The 27326-nt window shown below is 41.8% G+C and overlaps 1 protein-coding gene across 2 annotated transcripts in view; it reads right to left on the bottom strand.

Moving 5' to 3' along the window:
• The window catches only part of ARID4A (AT-rich interaction domain 4A), a 44389-nt gene extending 23840 nt beyond the window's left edge, over nt 1-20549 (bottom strand). The window contains exons 1-10 of one of the 2 annotated variants that reach the window (XM_084270632.1): nt 20490-20549; nt 19500-19571; nt 18124-18234; nt 16177-16242; nt 15158-15248; nt 5879-5958; nt 5682-5776; nt 4929-5061; nt 2972-3051; nt 1191-1267 (exon numbers count right to left, since the gene is read on the bottom strand). In XM_084270632.1, coding sequence (XP_084126758.1) covers nt 1191-1267; nt 2972-3051; nt 4929-5061; nt 5682-5776; nt 5879-5958; nt 15158-15248; nt 16177-16242; nt 18124-18234; nt 19500-19505 — 739 coding nt within the window. In that variant the 5' untranslated portion in view covers nt 19506-19571; nt 20490-20549. The remainder of the gene's footprint in view (nt 1-1190; nt 1268-2971; nt 3052-4928; nt 5062-5681; nt 5777-5878; nt 5959-15157; nt 15249-16176; nt 16243-18123; nt 18235-19499; nt 19572-20489) is intronic. The other variant, XM_084270631.1, reaches the window with a different exon arrangement.
• Between the last annotated feature and the right edge of the window lie 6777 nt (nt 20550-27326).

The raw sequence follows: 27326 nt of genomic DNA, 5'->3' as shown, positions 1-27326 counted from the left end.
ACAAACCACTGACAATGCTGCTGGAGAAGAAAACGCACCAGTTTTTAATAGCTGATGACAACCTCCAGAAATTTGTTTAAACTCTTTTTTTTTTTCTTTCTTTAGAAACCCATTAGTACCTCTGTTTCCACAATATTGCCTCGTGACAATGAAATGTCACAACCCAATTATGTTCTGCATAAAAAAAAATAAATCCCCTTCTTCAATTTGTCTCTGACCTGGCACCTGATCATTTTTTGACTGTTCGAAAGTTCTCGTACTGTGACATAGTTATTAACAAGAAAGTATGAGAGAAATCATTAAGACTTGCACAAATCAATCAAAACCACCTCAAGCTCTCATTTGTGAGTGTTATGTTAAACCTTTACTTGTTAAGGAGCTGTTCCACACCATTAATCAAACCAGATGAACTGTGTTGAGTGAAGGGGTTTTGTTGTTAGTTTTGTTAAGTATTTTAGAAACAGCTTTTGTGTTTTGAGATCTGACTGAAACAACACTAAAAGTTTAATAATTATTTACAGTAAACTGAGACTCTGGCCTTTTACAAGATGGATGGCTGTAGTCATATGCATGCATCCATCCAGAAACAAGTTCTGTAATTATACTTTAAAAACAAATATTAATCAGACAGGACATTCTAATAAAGTTTACATCTTGCTGAGTATTTTTAACATAAAGATAAAAGAGTTTTGAGCAATATAACAGAACTTTGGGTTTCAGAGATGTAACTATATATTCAATTGGTCAATGATATTTCAAATTACCTTGAAAATAGTCTCTTAACTTTCCGTGGAGTGGATGAAAAGCAGAAAATAGAAATAAAATAGGCAACACCTAATAGGTGCCACTTTAATAAGGTGGCAGCTATACAGAATCATAGAATATACTGAGTTGGAAGGGATCCATACAGATCACCAACTCCAACTAGCAGTAGTTAAGGTCTTACCAAAACTAAGTGAGTCTTAAGAATGTATTGGTTTAAGTTACACTTAGGTACCTGTAGAAAATAAGTTAGTCAAAATGACACAGCAGGCCCAAAGTTTCTCTACTTTAGCACATCTAAAATTGTTTGCAAAATATCCAAGGGCAATTACCAGAAATCAACAGGCCATCATTTATCTGGAAAAGGTAGAAGTACTACTGCATGAAATGACATTTTTTTAAGATATCTAGAATTTATCCTAATTTACCTTTCTTGGGAGAAGACTCAGATTTTGGCAAGTTCTGAACATCTAGTTCTTTAATGTCTTTTCTTGCTACCGAGTAACTGAAAAGGAATAAAGTTCTGTTGTTATTTTTGAATCACAGTGAAGCATTTCACATGGAAAAACAGCAATTGCTACAGATTTCAAGGCCCTTTAACAAGTAAATGCATAAGGCATTTGTTATCATAGGTCCTAATACAAGATTCAAAACCAGAGTAAATTTCCAATCTTTCTTTGAAATCCAGACACTAAAAGAAGTCCTATAACTAAATGATTAAGAAAAGTTTGCTAATTCTTTATTTTAAATGTTTAACCTGTGCAAGTTTGCAAAGGTGAAATAGCTACATAGGCAAAGAACACTTTCTAAATTGGAAATATTCACATCAATCAATAAATAGTTGCTATCCAAACCAGCAATCTAGCTAGAGAAGGAAGAAGCATTTCTAGTAACACAGAACAACAGTGAAGCCAAATTCACATATCTGCATTCATAAACAGTCAGGCCTTTTATTTTTAAAATTGCAAAAGTGTTTTCACAGCACAATATATGGAAGTTGCTCTGTTCTAAAGTTATACTGCATATTCAGTTACTGAATTACTACAACAGAAATGCTAACCAACCTGCAAGGAAAGCCTCACAAGTGAGTTACTATAATAAAATTTTTTTCTTCTTTCATTATTTCAGAAAAACTGGAGTAAAACCTCAGGAATTGGAGGCTGCCATTTTCTGAAGTTAAAGCCATAAGACTACAGGGGAAAAAAAGTAAAATAGAGCAAGTGTGCACGCTTTTGCAATAACATTCACCCTTCAGTATATAAAGAACCAGACTCATCTAGAAGGCTGAGGATACATGTTCACATCAAAAGGCCTAAATGAATTAAGTCTACAGTAATTTGAAGTATGTTTCAGTAATTAAGAACTTGCACCCTACTCCAAATAAGGGCCAGTAAAAATCACAAATTGTTCACTTTCAAAGAAAGAGAGAAAGAGGGGTGACAGCTGGCCTTCAGCAAGGAAGTTTGTAGTTACAATATGTTGAGACAGATGCATTAGAAGTAGGAATAAAGACAAATAACAGGAAACAGCTTTTAAAAAAAAAAGTCATCTTATTCTTTTGAATACATTATTCTGCAAGTAAGACAGGCACATCTCTCTCTCTTCCCCCCATTGTTTTGAGGGGTGTACTACTAGAACCTGTCTTTGACTTCCCAGGAATCTTGATTCAGATTCTGTAAAAATCTGTTAATTAAAAAGTTACTTTACATTTACCCTTTTATTTAAAAAAAAGAAGTAGATTGAACACTTAAACTTTGCTGTTTAGACAGCAACGGGCATCTGGGCACTGGAGGTAATGAGTCAATCAGATATCCAAACTACTACAACAGACACCAATAAAGTCATAATTATTAAAGACATTAACGGAAATAATCAGAACCAGAACTCACACATCAAAGGACAGGAATCACCTAGAATGTTAACACCTGGGATTGGTTTGGGTGGGGTTTTTTTTTAAATTGCTGATTTGTTTAAAACTACGAGCGACCAGAATCTTTACTAATCCAATTAACTACCTGTACACACAATGTAAAGGTGGTGAGTAAGCACAGAAGTTGTTGGCTGGAAAGGGACTGAGTGACAGATGTACAACCAGCACCACTCAACACTGTACACTTTCCTTTCTGGAAGAAATATCTTCAGAAGCAGCATGTAATTAGTTTTGCATTTTTCTTCCATATGCAACAAATGAAAGTAAGCTGTTACTTACAATTTGGAATCTGCAAAGGATCGAACTAAACACTGGTCCTTTTTCACTGTGACGTCATCATTGCAGCTGGGAGACACAACCTGAGGTTTCAAATAAAACACTTTTTTTAAGCATTTAAAGAAAAAAAAAAGCTGGTCTTGAAAGGAAAGACAGGCAGACAGCAGGAAGACTGCTGTCTTCCTGTTTCTTTTATTATAATTCCCATTTCTGAGAGAAGAAACCTACTTCAATTTATATTGTGAAGACCAAGAATGATAAATTTCAAGACACAGTTTACCTTAAACTATTAACTTTACATGTTAGGTACAAGCCAGGACAGTTTGCAGTTTCATCTCTAAATTCAGAACTACTCTACTGGAGCGACTTCATGGGATCCTGTTTATTCACCCTGCTTTTTTCCCCTCTGGTTCATGTAAAATCTATTTAAAACATCAGGCACATTCATTTTATACCAGCTTCTGATATTTAGCATTTGAACTGAGACATAAGCTGTAATTGGTTGGGTTTTGGAGTTTTTTTGAGGCATGGATAATACAGGCCAGCATGGAATACAGCACATCCTACCACAGCAGTATCATGTCCGTATCTAAAAAGGTGATAAAAATGCATTTGCCATATTTGTACTACCACTCAGAGAACAGGTTCACATTTTGCCCTAGACCATATACAGACAGAAAATGTCAAATGCTGACGAACTTTTGGATCTACCATAACCCAATGGAAACTGTGCCACCCCATTCAGATGAGTCAGAAGTTTTACCCCAGAAATCAAGACATTCCTGTTTCTCATGTAGTAGGTACATGGCCTTCAGTAACTGAATCCCCTAGTTTAGAACTGTGTTAAATTAAAGTCTGTCATCAGTAAAGGGATACCAACAATCAGAACATGCACAACGACACCAGAGCTCATATTTTAAACTGAGATACGCACAGCTGGGTAAGTCAGTAACAGCTGTTCATCCTACATCACAACACAATGTTCCTTCAAGGAAGGGAAGACAACTGGCCTGTGTAGTTAGTTCTCTTTTGATCCTGAATACACACATGTAAATAAAATGTTAAACTAAGTTAGAAGATTTTAAGAGCTGAGCTCATTCCAGCTGACCCTGAAAACTCAAAATAAAGGACTACACAATATAGAGTTAAGTAAATCTGTAAAAATTACTGAATCAAACTCGCCTGTTTAATGCCCCAAATATTTTTTTCTTAGAAACAAAGACGTCTCTGATGGATCACAGATGTGTACTGAGCTTGTCTGACAATACCAGAAAGTTCACTAAAGAAAGCAACTTTTAATATGCATCCATAAGCTTTTCTGTGTATATAAAGAATCTGCAAAGTGTCCTTCTGTACAGTACAAGTTTGTACTTGAATTTATTTAATAGATATTTTATTATCAGTCACAGCAATGAACAGCTGTACCCCATATTAACAGTCAAATAAAAACAATAACCAACATCTACTGCTACCATAACTGGCCATTTCTGTAAATGCAAGCATGATAGGACCTAGTACCTCATAACACTGAAAATCTAAGGAAAAAGGCAATCATTAAATATAGAAAAGTAATAACTCTGCTGCAATTAAACTTCACAAATCTAATTGGTTTTAAATTGCCTGGAAGTGCAAGTCCCATCTTATTTCTAGGGAAAAAAATATCATTACACGCCATTTTACATGCAGTTTTGTAAGACTTAACAGCCCTAAAACTGTAACTTCCACATAAAGTTTATCTCTGCTCTCCTACTCTCCACAGATACCACAGAAAATTCTTATTTTTAGCAAATACGAGCAGCAGAGCTTAGCCTGACTACATCTGCAACTTTGCCATAGAAGTTGTCAAGTTTGCAAACCATCCTATTGAGGAAAAGTGCTATGTGAATGACGTAAGTCGGATGACACTCTGGTCTAAAAAGACAGTAGTAATATGAAACTAGAGAAGTCAAGGTCTTCTTACCAAAGCTGGATACCACTCTGCCTTCTCAGAGTTACAAGTCACAGTCACAACTTTGCCAAGCAGTTCATCATTGAGACGCCTTTTATCTTCATCTTCCTCTTCACTGCTTTCTTCCTCCTTTTCATCTTCAGTACTAAATTAAAACAGAGAGTATTTTTAAGTTTTCATCTGAAGTTAATATTTGAAAGCTAGTACAGCTTAAAATCAGATACTGCTTCCTGTTCTGCAAAGCTTCAACAACAAAATTAGAATTTTAAGAGTTGAAATTGCTTGAAACACGCTTGAGTATTAAGTGCACTTACTTAGTAAGAGGAATTTTGTAGAAATTCTTCCCAAATAGTAGCATTTTACAACAGCATCATGTTGGAATTGGGAGCATGAATCAGGATTTGATTGTGCACAGACATGAAACAAAGAGATATGGTCTCTATCCCAGAAATTTAAAAGCACCTTTTTTTTTTTCCTACTTTGTCCAGCATAAAGAAGGTTAAACCCCACATTTCCTGACAGGTGAGTTCTTATTACATGATAGAAGCATAAACATAAAGGCTACTACAAGCAAAAGCGCCATCAATTTCCTAACACTGCCAACAGATGAACATGCCCACACAAACTCAATTACATAAGTCCATAAGCTGTGTACACAGCTCTCATGATAGAGCACACAGACCATTACAGCTTCAGGGGTTCAACTTCAGCTTTAGCAAAGGACACTAAAGGAAAGGAAAGCAAGAGAGCTCTATCAAAACTCACACAGGAAGAGAGGATCTTCTTCCTCTGTTAGATTTCTTCCCAATAACTGGAGTTCCAAAGTGCTCTGGATTGGTTAGTGGCAGTTGATCAAGTGTCTACATGGAAAAAGAGGAAACAAAATTAGTTTGCAATTTCTTCCTCTTATAAATAAATAAACAAACCACTTAATTTTTGTTGCATGCTCATCACTGCCTTACCTCACTTTCTGCAAAGTGCCTTTCTCCCTTCAAGCATAATGAAGTTCGTCTCAAGGTCCTTTCATCACCATCATCAAAAACTATTACAAAGCCAAGAAAATACATCAGCACAAGATGATCAGTTCTCTTCCCCAAGCTGACGAAACAAGTCTATTTCTCTCCCAATCTAGAATATTCTCTAAAACATGACTTTCAAAACTTCCATTTAATCATTTCTCTAGTTCACAAGCAAAATAGAGGGTGGCATTCAAGATCACCAGTTACTGTTATTGAATAATCTCAGCAAGGTTTTTGGGTTTCAGTTTTTATTGTCCCTATCCATTTATTCTTATTTACACTCCCTTTTAATCCTCTCTCTTGCTACAAACAATTCCACACAAAACAGAAGAAAGAAAACCACCTGTGGGATAGCTTTTGCTACACTATCAATACATATAGAATACTGTGCTACCAGTAGACTAGGAGCATTGGAAACTTGAAACTGTAACTCAGAGTAATTCATAAAAGAATATTTAATAGACATCCTGTTCTTGTAAAATACATGCATAAGAGGGAAGTTGCATCAATTTCCATCAAGGGGCAGCTGAAGATGACTAGAATCCTGTAAGGCTATTGCAAGCTTTGCGTTAGGAAGATCCACTCTTCAGTCAGCTTAAAGAAAACCCTTTCATGAAAACTTCCTTGAGGAGAAGGGGAGGAAAAATCTCCAGCTCGGATCCCACTGGCTGAGCCATGTGAACAAGCCCTTTTCAAAGTGCAGAGACCAGGTGGCCGCAGCCTGGCATTCCAGTCAGGTAAAAGTTTATTTGTACAGGTCAAAGTGCAAAATACTATGCTGTATTTAAACAACTCCAAACGTGCTTTGTCCAGCAGTGAACTTTAAAAGAAAAATAAAAAAATAACAACATTAACAAGTGTTGCGCTTCAGTACAATAATTTTGGTATACTTCTATTAAAAATAAATCTCTCATGAATATCAAATATGTGTGTGCTGTTAGGAAAAGCACAGATTGGCTGCAGCCAGAAAGGCACTTCAAATTGGTCTAGTTACTGAACAGACCAATCACATTCTCCTACTCTTAGATTAAAACCATCGACTGCAATAGTAGCTATACGAAAAGGTAAGGATACAGATTTAATTAAGCTTGGTAAGATAAGCTTTAAGGTTCCTCCATCTTCAGAGCAGAGATACTGTTGTGGTATGCTCCACTACTGAATTATCTGCATGGCTTATAATACACATGCAACTGACTTTCACCCCTTCAACAGCCTAGTATTTTAATAACAGCAGATACGTATATGCCTAGTTATCTGTACTAGTTAATATTAAAATATAAAACATACCAGTAAGACCTAGCAACCATAATGTCAGTCAGTTACTCTCAAAATACAGTTCAGCTTCCAGCTCATGGAAGCCACCCACCACTGTGACACTTGGCACAAACTGGGAAAACGAAGTACAAACCCTCCCTCCCTCTGCATTACCAAGGGACTTCAGTCTCTCCTTGTAAGCCTTCCCTCCTCCTTGCCCTCCTCTGGACACTCCAATAGTTTTGTGTTCCTCTTGTACCATGGCGCCCAAAACAGCACCCTGTGCTCAAGGGGAGCCTGCACCAGCACAGTCCCCTGCCTGGGCCAGCTGGCCATGCCGCACTGGATGCACCCCAGTACATTTTGAACGTGTAATATTATATATTAAAGATTTTATAAATATAAGCAGTAAGGCAGATGGCAGGTTTTTCAGCTGTGTAATACTTTGATACTGTGATAGCAGGCACACCTGAAGACCTCAACAGATTCTATGCTGCAAATTCATTCCTCTTTTTAACCTCAGCCAGTTGAATAACTTTTATTAACTACTACATCATTCCTTAAACAGGTTATTGTTCCAAGTCCAAATTCCCCAACAGCAGGAATTCTAGATGGTGTATTCCATAAGAAATAATTGATTGAACAGTATCAGTTGCATTAAAGAGGGAAGGAAACAGAAGCAGAAGACATGGAGATACCCTCCCATACACATGTAACACAGTCAGTGCAGTGCCACAATATTTATCTTAGAAGAGGAACTTACAATCCTGTCCTTCCAAAGGAACAAGAACAAAAAAGCAGAAGCCCTTCAAGTACTATCATTGCCTAATCTTGCAGTGAACATGCACTTGTTGGAGAGATACGTGTGGTACCAGCTGACTACTTCACTAAATACTTCTGGCACACTACCCAGGAACCTATACACTACCAAAGCGTCAGTGTAACAAAGTAGGAATGACAGAAAGAGTAGTGAAATTTCTGCTGGCCAGAGGCCTTCCTTACATGTTTGTTGCTTAATCACAAACACTGACAGAAGGGGAAAAAAGATGACTAACCAGCACAACCTGGAGGAACAATCTCTGTTGGATCGCTCATTCTAGTTCCAAGAAGGAAGTTCAATGTGCTCCATACAGACTGTTTCTGAACAATGGATGTAAGTCTAGGCAGGCCAAAGCTATGACAGAGAAACAGAGCTCCCCAATGGGTATCAATGGAATGCTTCCCAAAAGTTAGGTTAAAAGTTGAGTACATCAAAAATGAATTAATTAGTGCAACTTTCAACTCACTACTGATGAGCAGGCATCCTTCCATTCCCCACATGTAGCAGCACTGTATATGCCATTAACAAAGTAACACTAATCCTGTCTTCACAAAAACGCTGTCCCAACATTGGTTCTCATTTATTTATATAAGAAACATTAATAAGTTGACTAATCAAAATAATCTTTAGGATCCATGAAGAAACTTGACACAAAATACTGCAGATCAGTTTAACTACATCTTGTTTATAAATATCCCTAAGATTGCAAAACAACAAAAACCAAAAAGAAAGAAAAAGGAGAACACAGAAGGACAGCAGCAGTAACATCCTCCTAACAGTTATGATATTAGTTATACACAGAGCAATCTGTGTTACCAGAACAAGGCAGTCCTGGAACAGGCAAGTGAATAGGGAAAACAACCCTGAAGGCTGCACCCGCTTGCTAACTTCACATCCAACAAGTTATGTTACAGTTGCTGCCCAAATGAGGAGAGATTCTATACTGCACAGCAAGTAACCTTTTCCTGATTCCTCATCCCACTCAGAAACTCCTAAATCTACCAAGACACAGAAATAAGGTACCAAGAAATGAAAACTGCTCCAGTATCAGAATGCACACTTCATTATTTGCACTAGCTGCCTGCCAGAGTAATTTGTGAGCTGCTACCTGTGAACAGCTCGATGAATGTGGGCAACATGTGCAGATTCGTGTTTCTCAGTTGTAGAAACAATACAGAAAGTACCAAGAGTCATGCAATACTTGTTGAGTGACCTTGTAGACAAGGTCTGGACTAACTACCGATTCATCACTGTAAGAGAGCCCTACGAGCAAGATACAACAGTGTATTGTGCTACTGGAGAGACTGCAGAACTCAGCACAGAAACGTGTAAGAAATACCACTGAAAACACACAAGTGTAACCTTTGAGGCTACTCACAGAAAACCATCACCTTACAAACAAAACCCCACTGCCTGAAAAGGCTTTTTCTGAGATGTTACAGTAATCTTCCTATTGTTACATACAAAGAGATGACAGAAAAGTTCTGCCTCCCTGCTTTCCCTACAGTACTGTCTGTAACGATTTTTAATTATCTTTTAACACAAGAGTCCACACTGATTTGTGACAAGGGTCAGTTATGTTTTCCCCATCACATCTCCTCTACCTGCACATCACGTACACGCACCTAAGTGCAAAATACTGCACTGTTCTATTTGTCTAGATTCTCCAAAAATAAACACAACTATTGCACAGTTTCTGTATGCCACAGGTACACTTGAACAACTATATGGCCCATGCAAAGACTCCAGGCAAATATAGGATTTCCTTTAAAACCCATGCATGTAACATTCTGAAGATGAAAAGAATATGATGGGTTAGGGTGGTATAGAGCAGTGCTGAAGTGGAGGCAACTAGACAGTTTACCTGCCATACTTGTGATTTTGGATTCCTGGGTGACACACACACAGCCTATGAAGTGATGCTGCTGGGATGTAGAACACAACAGGATGCTGGGAAGAACTGGTCAAACCAGCCACACAAACATGACTAGTGTCTTGCACATACTACTGCTGATCAAGTTCTAAGTGGTGGCAGTGATGGCTTTTATTACCCTTCATGCAGGAATAAGGCATCTTAGGAGCTGAAAGATGGGAGTGTTTTCCTGTCAGCAGAGAAACATCCCCACAGCATCACAAAAGGATGGTTTTTTTTAAAAAATAGGAAAACGTGACTATAAATAGCTCCTGTTAGCAGTCCTGCTCCTCAGAGTCCTAGGACATTAGTGTTGGTTCATTTCCTGATAACCACTCTCAGCATTATGAATTGGAATGTTCAAAACCCAGGCAACATGAGAGAGGATTCGAACCTACACTTGATATCTGTTGTTTCTGCCACCTGCCCTCCTAAACACAGGACCCCAGAGTCACAAAACCATGGACTGAAACTGTACTTCCAGAACGACTCCAGTGGACTACCCAAAACTTCACTTGCACAAGGATGAGCTCTCAGTTATCCAACTCCTCTTGGCAGGCACTCACTCAGCATTCCCTGCAAACTGCCACAGGGACTACACGAGAGGAGGCAGTTACCACCACAAGAGGCTGGAGAGCAGCACAAGCAGAGGTATGGAGCTCACACAAGTGTCTTGGAAGTGGTGTCTGGCTTACAGCTAAAGTTGGGCCATGTTGATGTACAACACTATACTAGAGCCAAAAAAAGGAAAAACCCTTGACTTTGCAGACTCATGCAAGGTTGAAAAGAATAAGAAAAATAAATTATTTACTATTTATGTTCAAATATTTTGCCCTTTCATGATAACTTTTAAAAAGGGGAAAGATATGCCTTCTCTTACATTAAAGTCCTAGGTGAAGGCTGAAAGCTGTAACTCTCAAACCCCAAAGATTCGCTCCCCCTTTCTCTCTAAGCAGTATATAAAGCCCTCCTGTTGACACAGCAAGCTCTGCTAGAAACTGCAAACACCCCTCACTGCTTTGGTTTTCTTCTCCCTATTTCCTATTCATTTCAGAGGGAAAAAAACCCTGAAATTTAATACATCTTTTCTCTCTTTAGAAAAACTTCTCCCTGATTTTCTCCTGAAAAATACAAGGCAGAAAACTCCTATTTGATCTGTGTTTTCTTTGGTTTAAAGCTGTAGATATGGCTAAGATGCACACACTTATCAAGTGATCCAAGCACACACGGATTATGAACCTGAGTTTTGTCAAGAGAGAGAGGACACTTTTGTTTTGATGGGGCAATAAAAAAAGGTCGCTCTCACAGTAACTCTTCAGATGCTTGCTCAGTTGAAATACTGTTTCTCACTTTAGTTCATACACTACATGGCTTCCAGTCCTGTACAGAAGGGATACAAAAGCGTTTCCTTAATGAACATAAAGATAAGGATTTCTGTTTTCTGAAAACTTGGTAATGCTTGTAAGATTCCAGAGAATGCCAAAGAAGGGAAATACAGCTATGAAGTTTGTAAAGTATGGTCAGAGTTTTGGTTCAGCCTTCTTTTTTAGTCATTTCAGACATTATTTCAGAATTTACTTGAAATGTTTAGGAAGTTAACTGAAAATCGAGTGGATGGTACACTAAGAAAGCTGTAATTCAAACCTGGCTCAGCTGAAAGCAGATCTGATAGACCATTCTACTGCTACGTAATTATCACCTAACAATATATTCAGCACTTCAAAAGCATCAATGCAGCACTTTAAAATTTGTAAATTAAGTATGTTCATTTTAAATAATTGCATTTTAAAGATTCAAACATCCAACTGAGCCTTTGTTATCCAAAGAACTTACACCGCTATTACTGTCATCCCACTTCAGATGCAATTGAGCAGATGAGAGAGCTGACATGTGCAATGGCATTTTCCAGACATCACTAAACTTTCACTCCAAACTGCTTTTGTTTCTTCACCAACTTAGACAGAAAAGCTGAATTTCAAAGGCCATTTCAAAAGCAGTTCCAAGTCACAGCTGATAATTCCAGTACACCTAACGGCTACAGTAAGATCACCATTATGTAAAAATAGGTGAAAAAGTGATTCTACAGCAGCTACAATAAAACAATCCTTTATTTTGGACACATGACTAATAGACAGAAGACACTGTTAAAGTAGACTAAATAATTGTCTTTCTGCCTCTTTTGTTATGTTGGTGGCAAAGTCACCTACTGCAGCAAACTCCACAAAGCATTCCTACTGGTGCACCTTACTGAACACAGCAGTCTCTGCTGACTTCTTTAGATACCCATCTGAAATAGAGAACCTGATCTGCAAAGGTGAACATCATTACTTCTCAGTAGACTTGCATGCAGTTTGTCTTGATCAATTCTTAAAGACATTTATGCTTGGTACTTTTAAAATGTCTGTATATATTACAGGTTCCTCTATCCATCAGTCTGCTTTTAGATCATGGATAAAGAGATGCTACATACCACAGAAAATCAGCAGCAGAGGAAAAGCATATCCTGCTGATACACAAGCCTTCCCGTGTGCTGTCCAGCTCAAGCCTGACCACATTCAGACATTCTAGAAACCTGAAGGCTGTTTAATCTACATCCCTCACAACTCTTTAGCTTGGACTGAATCGGTTGGTAAGAGTGCCAAGAAGTATGGCCCACCCTCTATTAAAAAAGAACCAATTCAACCATTTGCTTCACAGCAACATAAACGTACACCTAAGATCTATCTAGAACTTTCTACAAAAATATAATGGAAGCAGCAGGCAAAAGATAAGGCTTATTTTTTACACCTCAGTATTTTTGTACTCAACCTTCAAGACTTCCCCAGATTTAAAAGTAAAATAACTTTTTTAATGACACAAACTTCACAATCTCTTACTTTGGTTAATGTTACCTCTACTTCGAGCTGCAATAAGCACAACCAACACACTACTCCAGGACGTTCAGAAGATCCAAATACAATCTCAAGTGTGTTACAACTGTATTTTCACAGTCACAGGTACATATATCCTATGTGCCATATTACCATACTGCATGTTAACTTACAATAAGATTACTTAAATCACACACACAAGGAGCTCCAAGATTTTACAAAATCCTAGCAGTCTTAATGCATTTGCATATGGAAAACAGGTGAGTTTATTTTCCCTATCCTGCCTGTCAAAAAGTTCCTTTGGGTGAAAGAAAATGACAATCATAAATTAATCCACTGGTTCAAATTTCTGAAAAACTGCACTTCAATAAAGGTATAAAGTAAAAATCATGGCACACATGATTTATCTCCTACATTATTGAGGAGTTCAACAACTTTTTAAATCTAAACAAAACCCCACTAATACAGTATTCACCATTCAAGTTACAGGCTCATCAAGTGAAATTTTTGGCAGAAGTTTACTGCTCAAAGGGGAAAAGAAAAAAAAAAAAGCCAGACAAAACTCACTTCCAAAACAGAGGATTTAACATTCACTGACAAATGTAGGAAGATTAATACATTTGTTTTAACAATTAATAGTTTAAAGCCTTTTTAAAATCATTGAAGCAGGAATATGTAGGACTGGTTTACTGCTATAAATCTTCTGGTCCAAATTCAGAGCTAGCTAAAAAAAAAAAGTCATAGAATATCATGAGTTGGAAAGGACCCATAGGGATCAAGTCCAACTCCTAATAAAGCTCTTTTAAAATTAAAATAGGTGTTCTAAAATGGAAATACTAATTTTTAAACCATGAAATTATTAGCACTAGACTGTTTCTTACCTCTTCTGTATCAGAAGAGTGAACCTCTAAGTCAATACAAGCAAAACTGTTTTTCCCTGAGTACGTCTCATCATTGCACCAAACCAAGTAGATTTTAAATCTTGTGCACTCCAAAGTAATCCTGCCTTTCCTTCCTGACCTGACATCCACTACAGTTTTACAGCTACATCTACAATTCTACAGCAATGTTATAATCTTGAAGAAAAATGCTAAGACAGTGAGCTTTGTCAACTGGTGAATCAAGTGGCTTATACCTAAAGTCCGCAGTAACAACAGTAATCAAAGTGATAAACCCTGACAAATTAGAACCTTATCCTGATCCCACTGAAGATGACATAACCTCGCCTACCGCAATGGAAATGTTGGATTACTGAAAGTATCTTCTTCTTATCTTAAAAAAAGGGGCTAATGAATCAAAATAATTGATGCTTCCTGCTTTAGAGGACTCCTCAGCAGAGTATAAGAGAGTAGGAAGTAAAGCCAAATACATTTGAACATTCATGAACAAGTCATGAACAGTTTACAAGTACCAATCTCAAAAGCAATGCTGAAGAGTACCAGGCACAGGACAATTCAGAGGAACACGTTCCCTCCACGCTGCTATTACAAATACAACACCTCGCTGCTGTAAGAAAGTTTCTGTGCAAAAAAGGATAGGTGCTTGCAAAGCTCTTTCATTCAAATACTGTGGGTTTTTTATTTCCCTAACTAGCATTACTTAAATGCCACTGGGTCTACTCTCAAAGCTGTTTCAGAAGAACCTAGAGATGAAAACAGGCAACCCTAATTATCCAAAACAGAGAAATTCATCTTGCAAAGAATTCTTGTTCGACATTAAAGTTCTGCTGACCCTGCATTCTGAGGTTTCTATTTCAATAGCTGAAAAGTGCCTGAGCCTCCAACATGAGAGGCAACGTAGCTTTCCATTTCACTTTAGGTATAATCATTATTTGAAAATTATTTAAAAGCAAGCAGTTATTCACATTATAAGCAAAAGCCCCCTTTTTCCTTTAAGATGTGATGCACCAATTCTTAAGAAAAAAATTAAATCCTTTCTTCTTCTCTCTTAAAAACCCACAGCTCTCAACTCTATACAGAATATAGTGCTGCTACCCATGTTCATGTGTGTAAGGTTTCATGCAGTGAAAGAAGGCCAGTGTTTCAGCCATGCCACAGGTTTTCAGCAAGAAGTGCAATTACAAGGTTTACGTCTTAAAATCTCTAAAAAATTTCTCTGAACTTCAGCAAGTGACCCTAACATCAGTACTGTTCAGCTGGGCAGTGACCTTTGCAACAACCCCCCTGAACTTCAAACAATTATTATCCTATTTTAAATGGATATGGGAACAGGACCTGGAAGACTTAAAGTCCCCTGCCAAATCCATCTCAGCTCTTACAAGATATAATTACTTACGTTATTACCTACAATTAGAAATACACTGTTCAAAGATTAGTGACTGTAAACGAAAGCACGTGGCTACTCACCTACAGTATACCAACTAGCATCTGTCAACTTGCTGATAACAGCTTCTTGAAAGGATCCATCGGGCATTTTGGTTTCGACCATTGCACCAACCTGCAAAAAGGAGCATCTCAAGGTTACAAGTAATAACCCCAAACAAACATAACAGAGAAAAATCCAGCAAGCTGGATTTATTTATTGTTTTAAAGACTTATTTTAACTAAATTTTACTTTGTAAAATGTAGTTACTTAGCTGGTGAGAACAAAGGTCTTTAAGCATGAAGGCTGAACTGCCAGCAGACAGTAATGCAGTAAATCTCTGAACATTTCAGCATGACTTATATCATCACAAGAAATAATAGAAGGCTAATTGGAAATAAATATTCAAATATTCAATCAAAGTAATTATTACTTTTGTGCATGCAATTACTATTTCTTATACTTTAAACACTGTTATAGTGTCAGCCACATCAGAATTTCAGTGAGCAGACTACAACATGCATCTGTGCCCTTGCAGCAGCTAGAGAAAAGACAAATACAAAAAAGTTCATCTCTAGAGAGCTCTGGTTGCATCCAGTGACTTATAACGCAGCTATATATTTTAGCAGACAACTTTTTACATATAAAAATGCAAATCAACCCATATTTTATATATAAAATACATCAAGTATTTTAAAAAGCATTTGGAGCGACTGTATTTACTATTGTCTCACTGGCTTAAACTTTGCTTCATCATCAAGTTCTCCGTTAGTTTTAGGTTTAAAAGTTTCCTTACTTAGGAGGAGTTTTGTATCTTGTAAGAATATACAATAATCCATGTGCATGCAAAACTGCATATGAAGTATACTACACAGAGAAGCATAAACAGCCTTTAGAACTGCAAAAGTTAAGACTAATTACTCAGAATCAATCTAGTGTAAAGCAATAAGCCTCCTCCCATTGATTCAAACTCTTAGGACAGGCACACATATAAACAGCATCAAAATGTAGGTTTTTACAAATCAATTACACCATTAGAAAAAAAGGCATGCAATATACATACTCTTAGAGGTCCTTTCACTTGGTCATCCTGCACTAACTGAGTTGAGTTATCCCCCTTCAGAACCACCTGAAAGGTATTAATAAACTTTTTAATATGTTATCTTTTTCGTAGCACACAAAAAGCATAGGAAACCATATTTACAGTTAATAATTTGGAAAACAAGATAAAGGTCAAATGGACTCAAACACCATTAATACAAAACACTTTGCACAGATGCTTTTTCTCACAGGAAGCCTGAAGCATCACCTTTAATATTAAATCTAAAACACTGTAATTAAAGAACAGGGGGAAAAAATAATCAACCACCAGCCATTCCAAGGCAAAGAAAGTAAGTTTGGACAGGAGTCTGGATATTGATGCAATCCAGGATACACCTGGAAAAAAAGTCCTGTTTTCTAGCTCCCCCAATTATCCCTCAACCATAGTTGACACTGTAGCTGTATTTCTAAAATAACACTAGTGACATGCTAAAATATTGTTGGTATTGACACGTTCTGGTTAATTGATCCAATTTTATTTACATTTTTTTATCAGCATTGAGATGAATACAGGTTGTCCTGCTACTCAGGAAAAGGCTACTGGACTTTTTGGACTGTTTGCACTCTTGGCAAGTGTGCTGGGGTGTCCCTACACGCTCTTAATTACAATATCAGGCTTAGCTTGTTAAAACTTCAATTGTTATAAGATAATTGAGATACAGCAACAGGAATTTCACCGAGTCACAGCAGCCTCACATGCTTTCAAATGTTACCATGGAGTAATAAGGCAGAATATTCTAATGAGAAAAAGAAACTCACACCTATTAGGAGACTAAATACTCTGTCTGACCAAAGATACAGATACAAAATCAAGGATGTCAGACCAGGAAGGGCAGCACACCACTTCCCACAGAGCTGCTCATTAACAGAGATTTCAAAGAATGTTACAGATTTCTAAAAGCACTCAGTAAGAACAGGGGGAAACACTTCAAGATATGAATTGTAGGGGGGTTTTTTTCTTATCATGAAAAGCATTCTGAATAAAGTGATATGATCTATATATGTAACTGGAGAGGCTGATCGCTTCTTTTACTTGATCTAAGCATTAAAGCACACAAAAACTTAGATGTGCAGTTAGAAGCAGCAGCTTTCATCTCTGTTAGGGGATTTGGGGTCTTATTTACATATCCTGGACAGCAGACAAGGCAGTGGGAAGGTTTTGACAAAGCAGAAGAACAATTTCTACATTTACTTTGAATTCTTAATTGTTAAGTACATTTTATTCTTGTTTTCCCAGCTAGCATCAGCAACAGTATTGTAAAAACAAAAGAATTACTTTCTTTTTTGGTTGCTTTTGGCCTGTAAAAGTGAGAAAATACTGTGTGTCAGTACAGTGCATGTGTAGAAACTCAGCCATGGCCAGAGCGTGCTGCTTTAGAAGAGGCAGCAAGATGCCCAAAAGTCAATGTTACCCTGGACGTTTCTAAAACCTGGTCTAAGAAACTATTGCCATCCATTCTCATACTCTTATTTTGATTTATTGTAGTACTGCCTCTGAAGTTGCAAGCTGTAAAAACTGAGAATGTCAGCTGCAACAAAAGGCAATTTTTGCTTCTGAAGGGGTTGTTCTTATTCCTTATTACTCATGTAAAGCCATAATCCTCTGTTTGTGACATCAAAACCGATTGCTGTGAAACTGAGGTAAGCAGTGGCAAGAATAGGTAATCTGAAAGCACGTTCTTGTTCCAGCATCCTCCTAGAAAAATAACACACACACCACCCCAAAAGAACAAAAAAATAACCCAAAACAAAACCTGCCCCAAAATATGAAAGACAACATCCAAATGTTCTTCAATATTCCCACAGAGAGGTGACGAACACTTCCTAATCTTCAGGACTAGGATCTCCTGACAGTCCTTTCCACACAGTGCTTCAATAAACCCAGCAACAGGCACAGTGTTGTCACTACCTTGACTTTCACAAGCCTCTTCACCGTCTTAATCTTTGCCTCGCAGAAGGCACCACGGTACTTGGCACTGACATCGGTTCCCACTGTCAGGTAGGCAGGCTCATCCGCTGCCTGTTAAGAAACACAAAATAAGCACAAAGTTTAGTTATTCCTACTTCTTTATTTATACAGGTATGTCCAGGTATATGTCATTTCACATCTAAACTTTGAGAACTATTGACTTTTAAGCGATAAATAATGTCTGCACTTGGAATTGCAACCAGACAGTTCTTTAAAATGAACTATCAGCAAACAAGTCACAGAGGTTTTGTGGATCTTGACACCCCCTCCCCATCTTGTCAACCTACTTACTTCCCTAGAAATATCACTGAGGGTATTAACTGATATTTAGAATATTGCCTTATTTCCATAATAATAACAACACACAGGAGTGACTATTAAGTCAAATAATTCCTATACAGCATAGAAAAGGAAAGTATTTCAACTGCAAAAAGGCAGTATAGAAGATAGTCAGACTTTTTCAACTATAAGCAATCCAATGACACAGATTATTTAGAACATTTGAGACTGCCATCCTCCCAATATTTACAATTAAGTCTCTAACATTCCAGCCATAGGATTTTTTCCCTGCTGACTAAAAGGAGACCTCCAGAGAAATTTGTTGCAATCTTTCAAACAGCTTGTAACCAGTATCTTCCTTTCCTGAAATGCCTCCATCAAAGCTTAATTCGCTCCGCATTTTAAGAGAAAGAAATATTTCTCACCATGTTTTCCTCAATCTGCACTTTATTATTCAACATTTCACTTTATTATGTTTGTAGCAGCTGATAAACAAGGACAAAATTACTGTGTTGGAAATGCCTATCAAGACAGGAAGTCAGCACAGAATAGTAAATAGCAGCCTTTCTGTTATGGGTTTTGCCTTAAAATAAAAAATGTTATTATTTCTTTGATTCTGAAGGGTGGGGGGAGAAGAAAAGTTGTTCTCTCTTGTGAATTAAACCGCAATTGCTAAGCCTGTGTACTGAAAAAAAAATAACACATCAGGCAAGAGCTGAGGCGGGACAAAAAGGCTGTGGTTTTGCAAACTTGCAATAGCAGCTGCCGATACAGGAAGCATTTAAAGGCAGCAGCCCAAAGGACAACAACTCAAAAGAGACGTCGTGAATTATTCCGACTCCTACTGCAAGACGACAGGAGCTTCGCTCACCCACACCTCAGCCGGAGAGCAGAAACAGGGTTTGCAGCGTGCACCCGAACCCCGGGCAGCCTTATCCCGCTGCTGCTCAGCCGAGACGTGCCATCGAAAAGGAAATCGCCAGAGTCGCTAACGAGCAGGGGAAAGGGAGCCGTTCCCCGCTCCGGAGTTCGCCTACCTTCATCTTCAAAGGTTATTTGCGGGATTCCAGCTCAAAGACTTCTCCTCCCCGCCAACACAGGGGAAAACACTGCAAAACAAGAAAGGGGGGGGGGGGAGAGCGGTGAAGGCGCAGCCGAACGAGCGTGGGTCCTCCCGGGAAGGGGGCGGCCGGGCTGCGTGGGGAGCCCAGCGCGGGCGGCCGGGAGCCGCCGCCCGTCCCAGCCCCACCGGGCCGCGGAGAGAACGGGGCCGCGGCCGCCGCCCGCGGATTCCCGCCCGGCGGCCCCTCGGTGTGTCACGTCGCCATTGCTCCCGCTCCCCGCCTCAGGGCGGAGGGGTCGGGGCGCGCGTTCAAACCGTGAGGGGAAACCCGCCGCCTAGCACGGGCAGCTCCTCGCCGGGGGGGCGGTAGGGCCCCGCCGCCGCCTTCCCCACCCCTTCCCGGCCCTCGCAACTTTCTGCGGCCCGCGGAGGGACGCGCCGAGCCGCTCCTCCCCGCCCCCCTCACCCCGCAGGTCGGGCGGACTTCTCGCTCCCGCCGCCCCACCGACACCGGCCGCGGCCGGACGCCTGGGCAGCCCGCCGGAACGCCGCAAGCCCCCGGCCCGGGCTAGGGGAGGCGGAGCGGGGGCGGGCCGGCGCCGCGCGGCTGAGGGGACCGAGGATGGAGGGCAGGGCGGGCAGGGCGGGCGGTCCTCGTCGTCAAGCGTCGGGGCAGCCCCGGGGACGGCGGCGGGAGGAGGCGGCCGGGGGACTCACAGGGGAAGGGATGGGGGGTATGGGGCGGAGTTCAGCGGGGAAGGGATTCCCCGTCCCCGTCGCGAGGGGAGCGGCGGGCGTCCCCTCTCCCTCACCGGGTGGAAGGGCGCGTTGCTGCGGCGGGGGGGAGGGGGAGCTCCCAGCGCCTCTCCGCGCCTCCTTCCCTCCCTCCCTCCTTCCCTCCCTCCCCCGGGACGGCGGCGGAGTTGCGGCTGCCGAGGCGCCCGCCGCCCTCGCCGCCTCCTACCTGGAAACTCAAGCGAAGTGGGCAGCCCGGCGCTGCCCGGCTCGGCCCCGCCGCGCTCCCGGGGCCGCGGCCCCCCCCCCAGCCTTTCCGAGACGACGACAGCCCCGCGAGCGGCGGCGGCTGAGCGCGGCCCCGCTCCACCCCCTCCAGCCCGGACTCGCACCGAATCACCAGCGCCGAGCCCAATAACAAGCTGTTGAGCAGAATCTGTCCTGCTTGAACTCCCATTGGCCCCCTCGTGACGCCCCGGGGGCTCTGCCCCGCCCGGATTGGGCGCCGCGGACAGCACCCCCATTGGCCGCAAGGCGGCCGGTGGAAGGCATTGGCCAGCCACCGACGCAGGTAAAGCTACGGGGACTTTTGATTGGAGCCCCTCCGGAGCGCCAGCCGGTTGGTGAAAGTTGAAGTGAAGTAAACGCTTCCCCGCGGCTGATTGGCCAGGGCGAGATCCGGATGTAGTTCTCGGCGCGGCGATTGGCCGCCGCGCGGGGACAGGAAGAACAACGGCGCCACCTGATTGGAGGTATCCGTCTCTTGGAGACGCGGTGGGGCGGGGACGAGAGGCTGTGAAGGGGGGCGGCGGGGGGCGGGGACGGCGTTCTGCGGCGGCGGCGGCCTCGGGCGCGCAGAGCGCATGCGCCGCGGTCGGCCTCCCGGCGCCATTTTGCGTGCGGCTCTTTCCCATTTTAGGCCGCGGGAGGGAGGTGGAAGGAGTGGTTGGCGTCCCTCCCGCGGGGCGGGGGGGTGTGGGGGAGAGCTGCGGGCGCAGGCGGCGGGATCGGCAAGGAATCGACCCCCGCGCTCCGCAGAGACCGCGCCTCGGTTCGCTCCTGCCGCCCGCTCCCTTTGCCCCGTCGGATGGCGGCCGCGTCGCCCCCTCTCCCGCTCGGCGGCGATGGCGCAGGAGCGGGGCCCGGCCGGACCCGGAAGTGAAGCGGAGGCCGCGAAGGGGCGGTGGCGGCGCCTCTGGCGGCGCGCGGCGGAAGCGCCCGCCGGGAGGGCAGCGGCCCGGGGCGGACCAGCCGCCGGCCGACCCCCCGCCGCCGCCGCTCTCCACGCGGAGCCCGCCGGAGGCGAGCGGCGGGGCTGGGACGGCCCGTCCGCTGCGGTGGCTGCCGAGTGCCCCAGCAGAGACCGCGCCGGGGCTGCAGGTAGGGGCTGCCGGCGCCGCCCGCGCCGCTCTCCCCTCACGCCGGTCCCGCGGGCGGGGCGCGGGCGGCTGCGCTTCCCTCGCAGGGAGGCGTTGCTCAGCCGCCATTAATCATCCCCTGCCGCCCGTGACGCGTTCGGGGGGGACGTGACCGTCTCTTGCAGCCCGGTCGCTTCTGCCGGCGGTGGTGGCGGCAGCCTGGCCTCCCGCCAGGCGGCTGAGGTCACCCCTTGGCGGGAAGCGCAGCGAGGGCAGGGGACGGCTGGCGTTGCCGGGCGCTTCTGGGCTGCGGGGGGAACGCGGTTCTGTCCGGCCCCGGCGTGCCTGTGCCGGTGAAGGCTTACGGGGCAGGGCAGCTGCACCTGTCAGAGCTGGTCTTTAAGGGAATCTGCTGCTAAGGGCTAACCCGATCCGTTAGCAGGTACTAACGAGCCTATTATTGATTTTATATAAATAATTTTAACGCGAGATTCACGTTTTGACTTCCAGTATAAGACTCGCTCCGTGGTCGAATCTAACACAGGACTGTTACTACACAGAGCAACGGGGCATCTGTTTAATAGTGCTGGAACCATGGCTCAGGTTTAGCCAGAGCGGCAGAGGAGGTGCCTGACGACACAGCTAAGAGGCCTGTGGTGCTCACTTCCCAGGGACGGGCATTTAGTTTGGGTGTAGTTTTCATTAAGGTCTCTCCTGAAAGCATGTGTTTGTTTTACAGAGGACAGTTGTCTAGGGAGCTCGTGCTGCTGGATGAGCTCTTAAGGTTTAGGAAGGCATGTTTAGGATCAGGTACGGGAGTTGTTTAACATTTAATGGAGCTCTGGAGTTCTGGCGTTTGGATGTGGGTTGTAAATCTAAAGATGTATACAAATTGCATAAAGGTTTGAGGTATTTAGTCCTGAGGGAGCTGTAATTCTGTGCTGTAGTTCCACTTTATGCAGTGGATAAACTGAAGAACAAATTATTGTTTTGGGTTACATTTAATATACTTTGTTTTTAAAAAAAACCTCAAAAAATGACTTTATGAATTTCTTCTCTAACCATGGAATGTATTGGCCAAATCGTGATTTAGACTGACTCTTTCTTTTCAGGCACAACTTGTATCTCTGTACTGAGTATAGTACTGCTCAATAAATAACAGTTTGTGACAAAACTAACCAGTCTTGTTTCTGATTTCTAGCAGAAAAAATCCTGACCACCTGGATGTATCTCTGGCAGCTGGAGTGCTTAGAAAATTCATGGTGCTTCACCCATCTAGCTATTGTGAGCAAAAAGGACCTTTGTATGCAGTCAGTCAGCAGGAGAGGTGACTTGTTCTTTTATGGTATTTAAAGCACCTAAGAATGCCAAGCTAGGCAGCTCAACAAAGAGCATAAACATTCTCACGCCGCTTAGGGATGATGTCTGGTGTAATGGAATGAAAAAGCTGTGCTTTTGGCAAGCCAGAGAAAGGGTGTAATTTCGGCTTAAAATAACTTTTCATTGGAATACAGGCTTCAGGACTCAGGAGTTAGGCCATGATATTTAAATTTTACATCTTAAATGTCAGCATTAAGTCATCTTGAGACTTCAAGATAGCTGAGCTATGCTGGTTCCTCACAGCTGTGCCCCTTCCCCCAGTGCGATCCCGTATAGGGAAGCAGTTGAAATGAGTGGAAGAAATGAGCAGTGGATGTTGCTGTGAGCGGCTCTGGTTGCTTTGGGAAGTTAATGCTTCAGAAGCTCTTCAATGAGACGGGTGCAGTAAGTTCTTTTAGTATCTAATTTCTGTGCTATAAACTAGAAGGAAATGTCATTGTGCAAAGCAGCAGCGCTTGTATTATGTGTAGCTTGATAGTACTAAAGGTCTCGTAGAAGCAGTACACGACTTTTGTGTGGGGATAGAATTTTTGGTGTTAGTTTGTGCACACTAGCATAAGACTGCCTCTCTTAAGCCAGTTACCACAAAAGCATCATGGCACTCTGAGCATGCCACTCATCTTTGGTCATTCATTCTAGAACTTGGCAGATGGCTGCAAGTACTTTAAATGTCTTTGCTGTGTTAGTGTGGAATGTGTAGATTTTGGCCAAAGTCTTCATGTATGTGTGCTTGATAGGAAAAGGCAAGGATAGGAATGGCTGTGTTTTATGGTATACTTTATAAGACTAGCAGAATAACTGCTGAATATATTGTGTGGCTTCCTTGAAGAGACAATAAATGAGAGAGATTTCTGGGGTAAGCAAGATGTTTTAATTCTGTTCTGTAGTCATATACTGCATTTATGCATAGATAAAACTACTCAGAATACACATACAATCACAGCCAAAATATTCTATAAATATTAGAAATATGGATTCTTCTTCTACCATTGAGCTGCTTTGTATATAATGAAATACTACAGTACTTTCTGCCAGACTGCAGATGTTCAGGAGGCTTCTAGCTGCTTCTATTTTTGTCTCAAGTGTTTAGTTCTCCTTTTTTTTTTCTTTCTAAATGCTCTTCCCCTTGGTGTTTCTATTGTGTAAGTAAATAGGCAACACTTTTTCCAGTGGTGGTTGAGCAAGCATCTGCCTTGTGGTTCAGAATCTCTGTGTGGGACCACTGTACTTCTGTACGAGTGAAGGTCACGTGTGTGCTGCCCACAGAGCTTTATTACCTCAGCCATTGCAAACTGTTCAGACAAGGGTGTGATAAGAAGTTGTGAGGTACTTACTGTGCAGGTATAAAGGAAGAAAATCATAACTGTGAAGCTGACAACAGAAAAGTTCAGTTACTAATGGAAGGTTAAAATCTTTACTAGTCATGGAGAAAACTTCACTTTAACTATGTGCAGTAAGTTCCTTTGTTTTTGTATGTGAGAGAGAAAACAAAAAACCCACCAACAATACACCTGGTATGTGAAATGCTTGCCTATGGTTTCCCTAGTTCTGGCACTTTCCTGTCCCCATGTTCAGAAAAACAGGTATTTAGTTATTCAAACATAACTCTGCGTGCTGGCTGTCATTATTTCACTGGGAGTGTTGCTGCTGGAGAAGGCACAAAGTCCAACAACCCTTAGGAAGCCTGAATTGGCTGGTTGTAGCTACTGAAGCTTAGCAGTGGTTCCTTGAACCCAGTGTGTGGGTGGGTTTGTTTTGTAGCAGTGCTGTATCTCTTCCGGATAGGAGTAATCACGAAAATATTTACAATGCAGAGCGCTCTGTCATAAATATTTGTGTGAGGAAAATCTCCGAATCAGGATTCCTCTCAGCTCTGCAGCTAACAATACTACTCACTCTGTAGCTGTTTTTTCCAGTAACGCTAGCAAAATGATGTGTTATGCTCAGCTTGTCAGAGCAGCTCTTGTTAGCAGCTTCAGAGATCTCCAGGGAGAACCAGTCCCACTTTTACTGAATAAACTATGTCCAGACTTTGTTGTGCTTTGTGGCTGCAGATCTTAACTACAATCCCATGTGTTAGAAAATGTGTGCAGAAATCAGTGATGCATTGGCTGATGTGTGTTACTGAGCAGCCTACGGCCAAGCAAAGAGCTTTTAGTTCTCAACTGATGTAACTGTTGCTTTCGTCCTAGGCTGTTAGCTGTGTGGGGGTGTTCTGGCACCTATCATGCAATCTTTTAATTCCAAATGTAAAATGTTCCTTTTATTTTTAAAGACTGATTTGGTAATCTTGTGTTTGGACAGAGTAAGAGCTGTATTGTAAGAGACTATTTTTATTCTTTCTGGTATCTAATTTTCTATTATGATAGCTAACATGTTTCTATCAGATGTTAGTTAGCTAATTTAGCAACTATTGGAGAAGGGTGCCCATTGCCAGAATTTACTTAAGATTGGATTCTAAAGGCAGTTTCTGTGTGTTTTCTCATGTGCTGCTAAATTATCTGAATAGAGATGTTTCTCTTCTGTTGCCAAGCAAAGGGATGCAAGATCCAGAATCTGATTACAAATCCACTTAATTTCCTGTATTGTTTCCAAAGGCTACAAGTTCATGTTGGTGACAGTAGCGAGGCTATCGCAGCTACACTGGGGGAGTCCCACAGTGTTACAGAGATGCTCAAGACTTTCCACAGAGGCTTTAATTTAGATGTGGCAAAGGACGTCGCTTCTCATCGTCCGCAGTCAAGCAGTCTGACTTGTAAAAGTAGGTGCTTGAAGTCACATGAAAGCTTAGTTACTGTTCTGGGTGGTGGTGTTACACCATGCCACTGCTGAAGGGGAGCATTCTCATGTGTTTTTCAACGTAACAGTTTCTGAATGCCAGCTGTAAAGGCGAAGGGTTAGATCTACCTGTTGTGAGTAATCAGCCCTTCTGTTTCGGGCTGCTTTTTGTCATGGGCACAAGACACTAGTTAGTTCTAGAAATAGACCCTATGCACGTGCACATATGGGCTGTGTTAGTGCATCTGCCATTCCAGCACTGTAAACTTTTAATTTTTAAAAACTCCCTGTACTCTTTAACTGCCTTCTAAATTACCTTGCAGCATGCAGCTTTTTTTTTCCCCTGGTTTTTGAGCTGGAGACATTACTTCTGATGTAAACATTCTATCTGTGAAAGCTTTGATCTTTCAAGGTGAAAAGGGATGTTTTTTCTACAGGACAAGTGGTTTTCTGTATAAACACAGTCAGCCACCGGTCTACAGAGCAAATAGGGTTTTAGTGTTCCTGAAATAAGCTTAAGTTGAAAACATTTAAACTAGCATCTGAATCTCTAGTCTGTGTTCTTCCTAACAGAGTTGGATCTTGTTTAGAAATACTACTTAAATAGCCTCCTGCCTAAATCAAACATACTGGGTAAAACTTGAATGCAAACCCCATGGTTTTGGGAGGGGCAGCTACATATTTAATTGCTGTGAAAACTAACAAGAAAGTCTTGAAAGTTTTAACATTTAAATGAGGTGGTATTTGAAGAACCTCACTGCAATCTTCTGCACTAAGCCTCTGAAATAGAAGGTATTCCTCCTTAAATATTTAACTTCTGATAGCTACTTTGGAGCAGGTGTGGTCACTTCTCTAGCCTTTTTGTGATAACCAGCCTGGGAGTAAATTGGTACTGAATAGGGGTCTCATGTTATCCATATCCAAAATGTTGATTGCTGCTGACATTGGAGAACTGAAACACACTGTTGTTTCACTTTGGCACAGAGAACTCACTTGGGCTGGGTTAGGTTCTTGATACCTGTGTTAGCAGATTCAGTGTTTTTCTTGGCTTTCAGAAATAGTTTTGAGTGATGTCATGGCCAAGAATCTACCTGTTGCTAGCTTCTGTCTTGGGAGGCTTAACAAACCTCCACCCCACAGATAAAGAGTTCTTGCTGCAGAAATAGTCATTAAAAAGTACAAAGAAGAAATAAAGCTGTTGGAGCTATGCTGTATGTAATACACACAAGCTTGCTCAGTTTGAAGTTTCACTAAAATCTCCTCCTGGACTTGTAGAGATTTAAAATACAGGTTTTGCATACTGATGCCAGCAGAGGTGTCAGTCTCAAGCTTGTCAGCACTGATAAGCTGTTGATTAAAATAATGGATTGTTACAGGTGCAGGTCATAGAGCAACATGATCCAACTGAATCAGGATGGTAGATGCATGATCCTTCCTTGTAACTGTCTCTGTACAGCAGTGTGTATTCCCCTCACAGCACGTAGCATGAAGAAGCAACTGCTGATTCTGCAAAGCATGGTTGCTCAGCAAAAGCAAGCTTGTGAAGGCAG

This window comes from Gallinula chloropus, assembly GCF_964237585.1.
Source record: "Gallinula chloropus genome assembly, chromosome: 14".
Taxonomy (NCBI): Eukaryota; Metazoa; Chordata; class Aves; order Gruiformes; family Rallidae; genus Gallinula; species Gallinula chloropus.
This window is presented reverse-complemented; position numbering and strand designations above follow the sequence as displayed.